General features: G+C 52.6%; 1 protein-coding gene across 1 annotated transcript in view; it reads right to left on the reverse strand.

The window, feature by feature from the left end:
• The window catches only part of DUOX1 (dual oxidase 1), a 38,515-nt gene that overhangs the window by 21,630 nt on the left and 10,205 nt on the right, over positions 1-6,680 (reverse strand). Inside the window, exons 10-16 of the mRNA XM_015557513.1 lie at positions 5,025-5,115; positions 3,870-3,972; positions 3,440-3,612; positions 2,164-2,339; positions 1,854-1,972; positions 1,080-1,217; positions 364-477 (exon numbers count right to left, since the gene is read on the reverse strand). Of these exons, the coding sequence (XP_015412999.1) occupies positions 364-477; positions 1,080-1,217; positions 1,854-1,972; positions 2,164-2,339; positions 3,440-3,612; positions 3,870-3,972; positions 5,025-5,115 (914 nt within the window). The remainder of the gene's footprint in view (positions 1-363; positions 478-1,079; positions 1,218-1,853; positions 1,973-2,163; positions 2,340-3,439; positions 3,613-3,869; positions 3,973-5,024; positions 5,116-6,680) is intronic.

A 6,680-nucleotide genomic window follows, 5' to 3' on the forward strand; every position in this document is an offset into this window, starting at 1 on the left:
GGAACATGGCTACAGAACCTGGCTGGAGAACCTAGCAAGAGAACATGGACACAGAACTTGGCTGGAGATCCGGACCAGAACTTGGCTAGAGATCCTGGCTAGGCTGCTGATCAACTGAATGCTGTCTCTGTGTCATTCCTTCTTCACTGACTCCGTCCACACCTTTGGGGACCCCTGGACCTGCTGGGGTTGGACCCCAGCACAGGACCAACTTCCACCCAATGCCCCTGTGGCCCTTCCCCTGCCCGGCTGCCAGGAGGCCTAGAAAAAGAAGGCCTTTCCTGAGGCTGCTGAGGTGGAGGAAGGGGCTGTCGCCCTGAGTCAAGTCCTCCTTCTCACCACCATGGCCAGCCCCAGGCTTACCTTCCACGCCCTCCACGAACTTCTCAGACTTAATGCTTTGGCAGTTCTGGCCTTGGAGCTTCTTGAAATTTCTCTTGCGGAGCCGGGCAACAATCCAGGCAACGAGCAGGCTCACTGGGCAGGGCAGAGGCAGTAGGATGCTCAGAGGGAGGTCTGGGGAGATCAGTGGCTCCTTTGCCAGACTCCTTTCCTTGCCAAGACCCCTGCTTTCCCCAAGTCCTAGATCAGTCCATTCTCAAATTATAAAGCTGCCTTCAGAGAGGCGGGGAGTTCCATCCTATGGGGAGTTTGGGTAGCATCTAAGATGCCTGTGCAGGCTCCTCCTCTGCTTCCAGCACTCAGGTCCTCACCCAGCTAGAGCTGGACCCACTCCGCCAGGCTGCTGGTCCACCCACACACAAGTCCAAAGCCTGTGCCCCAGCAGCTACATCCCAGCTCTGGTTCTCCAGCAGGGCATTGCCTCTGGCAGGCCCAGGCTCCTGCAAATAGCTGTGGATTGTGGATTTCTGGGATGCCTGACCAATCTGGGCCCTGAGAACAGGGGGGCAGTTCTTCCTGGTGCCAACTTGTCTGCAGGTCAGACACTTCTTGTGTCTCCTCCTGCTCTGATGTTTTTGTCATCTGCCCAGAGGAACATGGCTTGTTGCCACAGATGGAACCAACCCTACTCCCAGCCTGCATCTCTTACCCAACCCCACCCTGCCCATCACTGTTACCCAGGGGGAAGCAGCAGAGGGTCCCAATGGTGACCCCGAAGCCAAATCCACTGCCCTTGAAGTAGTCCCGCATGACAGGGGGAACACAGGCTGGCAGGCCTTCCGTGCTGAGTTGTCCTGGCTGTGGGCAGGGGTCTCCTGGGGAGGCAGAGAAAGCTAAAGTCCTGGGGGCTCAGGCCCAGTATTACTGAGGTGGTTAGGGTGGCAGAAAGGGGGAATGGTGGTGGCTCTGGGCACCAGAGGGGAGGAAGCTGCTAACCCCTGCCATTGTCCCTGCCATTATACCAAGAATGTGGTGTTTTCCTACTTGGGTAACAAGTGGGGTCCAAAATGAACCTCAACCTCTAGCTTTCCTTCCTATGCACGTGTACGCGTGCGTACACACACACACACACACACACACACGCGCGCGCGCGCACACACGCACATACAGAACCCTTCTGTCGTCACTGCTGTGGGTTGGGATATCTTGACTACACTCAGCCCTCCTAGTGTCCCACCCACCCCCAGCCCCATCCCAGCTGAATGTGTCTCCTTACCAGGACTCTCCGAGTCCCAGGCCTGTTCTCACTTGGGCACCTGCAGTTGTGCAGAGGGGAACCTATGTAGCTGTATGTGGCAACCTTGGTGCCCAGATCCAAAGTTCCCAAGGGCACAACCATACTTCACTCCCCCCTTGGGGTCTACCGTCCAGCCACACTGACCCAAACCCACGGTTGAGGAGGAAAGAAACTCCAGACCCCAAGCCCCTGTAAGCACCCCTTGGCCACTCACCCACATGCCAGAAAAAGACATTGGGTTGCAGGGCACTGGGGTCCACGTTGGTGACAGCCACTAGAACATCCCAGAGGGATGTGTTTCTGATCTCTGCGATCTCTTCCTCAGAGAAGAGTCTGGGGGTGAGAGAGGTGGGGTGTTCTCAGAGTGGGAGAGAGATGCAGGCCCCAGGCCCAGGGATCCAGATGAGGAAAGAGCTCCAGAGGGACTGGGGAGGGGGCGGTGCCAGCTGGGAATCAAGGGCCCATGGGGGCTGCTTATAGGCAGAAGGTCTGGAGTCTGAGGTGGGAACCCAGGCAGGCCTTACCCATTCCTGGTGTTCTCAAACCAGTAACGGTCACCATCCCGCAGACGCACAAACTGGTCGAGGACTATGGTGCTGAAGAGGGGTCCGGGGTTCCCATGGCTCTCCAGGAGCCCCCCGGGGAGCAACTCCAGCAAGGACAGGTCCTGGTTGTACAGAGCAGCGGTGGCTTCCAGCACCTGGGGCAAGAAGGGACAGGAGTGAGTGTAAGGACCTGGCATCACCCTCAGGCAAAGAGATGGTTCCCAGGGATCAGCCTTAGGGATAATAATAAATGACAGTAACAGTAACTCACTTATTATGCCCCAGGCACTGCTCTGAGTGCTTTGCATAAGTTCACTCATTATGTGAATCCTCTCACAGATTCAGCTGCCTATTTTACAAAGTTGGAATAGAATAGGCGGCCAATCCCCTACGTAACTTATTCTTGGAAAGGTATACAAGTTCAAGAATCAAATCAGTGCAAATGTTAAATGGTAGAATGATGTGTTAGAAAAGGTTTCCATTTTTTAGATCTAAAGAAGTGTTTAAAAAATCAAATCCCTACATATACATTGTATTTTAAAGACAGCCTTCAACAATATATGGGCAGCATATTCTACCTCACCTGTACTTTAGTTCTTTTCTTCACAGTGTTAATAAGCACTTGACCAGTTTAATCCCAATGAGGTGCAATTGAAGCTAAAGATCTGCTACTTTGGGTATGCCCACTGATTCTTATCTTGATGTTGATTTTATAAAGTTCACAAGCCCCACACATGTATCACATCTTTGTTGGTCTTTCAATTCTCTATTTTCCAACAATTTTATAAAATAGTAAGGGCAAAGGCAAGAACACTGTCATCAATGATAGAAACCCTTTTGTACCAAGATGTTAAGGAGCTAAAACTAGTCTGTTGGCGGTGATAGCGTAGGGTGTGAGAGCTGACTCCCCTAAGGCAGTTTGAATACCAGTGTGCGAAAGCACGACTTGTTCCTGAGTCAGTAACTTTCTTTACCCACCCAGGGAATCGGGGAAGAGTAAATGAGGTAACGTCTACTAAGTGCTTGGCATGCAATAGATGCCCAACAAATAGTTGCAGAGCCTAAAGCCAACTCCTGCTGGCCTGGTCACCTACAGCCTGATGTGTGATACTGGGAAAAGCAAGGTGGGTGAGCCCTGCCCCTCTCAGCAGGTGCTTGTCTCTGGTACCCGGGTCGCACTGCCCATCTTCTGTGTCTCAGGCCAGTGTTCCCATGGCCCTCCCACCCTGCCCTCTGGGTCCCGGCCACTCCTCACGGTGCCATGACTCTGGGAGAGTGCAGGGTTGATGTCCTGCCATCTGGTAATGGGAGGCAGGCCCAGTGCTTCCCTGGCCTTGGTGTAAGAGGGCAGGCCCAGGTCCCGGCCCCGCTGCAGGCTGCTAGCCAAGTGGTCAGTGCGGGAGTACTTCAGTGGCCCGGGCCAGAAATCTGTGAATTTGACAGCAGAGAGTTTCGGGGAGCTCAGCAACACCAAAGCCCCTCCGGCCCATGCCCCAGGCTTCCACCAGCCCCCGGGACGTAAGCTGTGCAGAGGGAGCTGGGCCATTAGGTCAGAAGCTCTCTCAGCAGTGAAACAGCGCAGGTTCCCAGCCCTGGATACCCGGCCCGGCCTGGCTCTGGAGCTCCGGCTGAACCTCCTCCCAGGGGCCAGGGGTGCATGGCCTACAGGCAAGTCTGGGCCTCACCTCGCACATCCTCAACCACCACATGGTCTTCTTGTTCGGCAATCTGGGAGGCCATGCCCAGCAGCAGCGCATCTACATCTTCAGCTCTTTGTAGGCTTGGGTGCTAGGGGAGTGAGGAGAGGAGACGAGTGTGGCTAATGGGGCCAGGATTTGGGCAGCCAGACTCCCTCCACCTATAGTGTACGTTCTCTATTCAGTCCTGCTGTTCACTCCCAAACTGGTGGGCCGTTCCTCTTCCACAGGCGGATTCACCACTCACAGTGAGCGATGTCCTCAGCCAAAGCCCATGCTGCTGGGAGAAAGGTCTCCGTGAGCACAAGGGACCCAACACTTGATTTTGTTTGTTTATTTATTATTTCTTCTATTTTTAGAAACAGACTTGAGATCGTGGTTGACAAAGACACTAGAAAATACAGGTCTTGGCTCTTGTTCTGTTTGGTAACCAGCTGTGTGATTGTGGGCAAGTAATAGGATCTCTCTGAATTCAGTGTCCTCCCCTTACTAAAAAGGGCATTAGAGATTTTAAAAATAATGAAATAAAATTAATAAAGTAATAAAAAGGGATTAGGAGGACACTGAGCTCTCTAAACTCAGCTCCATGACTCTGATCCCATGCCTTCCTCTTCTCTCTTCCCCTCCCTCCTCACTTCCCCCTTATGAAGTCTGAGTTTGTTTGCTTTAAATTAATGATCAATGCTCTTGACCCACACTGACCTGGTTTGGGTGGACAGACTATACCTGGTATCTCTCAGAATCCCTCCCTTCTCCTTGCCTCCAACCCACAAAAACATATTCATTTGCTGCCCTAGGTAAGTCTAATTGGAGAGTTTCTTTGGGGGCTGGGATGACTGGGGTACTCCAAGGCTTAAAGGGGACTCAGGGCTGTCAAGGGAGAAGAAAAACCTTGAGGAAGCAATAAATGTAGAGCCACACTTGCACAGTCCTGAGGTGAGAATAGAGAGCTGACTTTTGACCATGTACAGCTACCCGGTCACCTCAGACACTGGTAGGAGAGAGGGCTTTGGTCCCCAGGCTGCCTCCTCCACCCAAGCCCATCCCAGTTGCTGGCTGTCTCAGCCCTACTGCCCACCTTCACCACATACCCTAACACACACAATACACATACCCACCCACATATATGTCCCCAGCTCTGACCTCTCGGCTCCAATAACTGTTGCAGACCCGGAGAGCTCTGGAGACGCTTGAATTCCGATTGATGACCCTCTGGAAGTGGCAGCTGGCATTTCTGAAATGCAAGGAGCAGGGGAGTGGTGACTGAGACCCCAGGGTCCTAATGTCCGGCATCAGCTCTGGTCTCGCAGGCTGTATCGAGGGGCCAGGCCATGGCTTCCCTGAGGTGGTATGTGTTCAGGGAAGGTCCTGAACAATCTGATTTTGGGGGAGGTCCCTCTCCCACATCAGACCAAATATCTAAAAATGCACCCATAGAGTTTGCTTATACTCTCTTTCTCTTTCCACATGTACATATACATTTTGAACGAATTTGTAACTGTTCCTTTGAAATTACTTGTCTATGAATAACTCAATTGCTATGATTCCTTGGCCATCATCAGGCATATCCAGAAATTGTTCCAGCTCTGGCTCAGTAGCTCAGTTGGTTAGAGCATTATCCTGATATGCTGAGGTTGTGAATTTGATTCCCGGTCAGGGCACATAAAAGAAACAATCAGTGAATGCATAAATAAGTGGAACAACAGAAATTGTTCCAGAAAAAAAAATTTTTTTTTAATTATAATGCAGATCTGCTCCTGTCTGGGGGCTGATGCGGTGGCCCATGGGGCTTTGCCAATGCCAGCGTGAGCTAGTCAGGCTTAGCCAGGGCGATCCTAGGGGCGCCGTCTCAGCATCCGGGCCCCTCCCCACCCAGACTGGCATCCCTCCCCTCTGAGCCGGGTCCCGTGGGTGGCCTGCCAGGCCGTGAAGACCCTGGAGCCTTCGTGTGGCCCCAACCTCAGCCCCTGTGCTCACAACCACCTTTGTCGCAGCCACAGGCCCCTGGTCTCCTAAGAGGTGACCTCGCCCAGGGTGCAGGCTGCCTCCGCTGGTGGAAGCCAGTTGCTGAGGGTTGGGAATACACAGACATTTTTAATGGAAGCAAAATGGGGCAATGGAGAAACCAAGATGACATCATAGGTAAACACAGGAAATTGCTGCCTCACACAACCACTTCAAAAATACAACTAAAAGACAAAATGGACAGCATCCAGAACCACAGGAAGGCTGGCTGAGTGGAAATTCTACAACTGGAAGGAAAGAGAAAACACATTGAGACTCAGAGGAGGTGCAGAAGTAAAGTGCAGAGAGATGGAGGCGCATGTGGAAAGGGCTGGCAACTGAGGACACAGTTGTCTTTTTCAATTGGGAGGGAGTCTCAAGCTCCCGACGTCTCTGAACTCCAGTTCTGGGTGAGTCTCTGGGGAGAAATGGACTGTCTGGCATCGGGCAGAACTCGAGGGTGGCTTTCTCTCAGAGGTGCTTGCAGCGATTACCATGGGACACTGAGACCCTGAGCCTCTAAGGGCAGGGCTGAGAATCAGCCATAGCTGTTTGCTTCAACCTGTTGATCCCCTGAGACCCCGCCCCACCCAAGCTGTGCTCAGAGGCTTTTGCATATGAAAGGCCTGGCCATTTGCAATCTGAAAATTACTTAACAAACTGCAGCTGGGTCAGAGAGACCCAGAACATCCAAAAGAAGGACCAAGGCCCCACAGCAGTTTGCATTGCTTCACAGCTGGGACTAACCTAGGCATCTCCAAACTCCAAACAAGCAAGAGGAATCTGCAGGGGACC

The sequence above is a fragment of the Myotis davidii genome, unplaced genomic scaffold (assembly GCF_000327345.1).
Source record: "Myotis davidii unplaced genomic scaffold, ASM32734v1 scaffold46, whole genome shotgun sequence".
NCBI lineage: Eukaryota > Metazoa > Chordata > Mammalia > Chiroptera > Vespertilionidae > Myotis > Myotis davidii.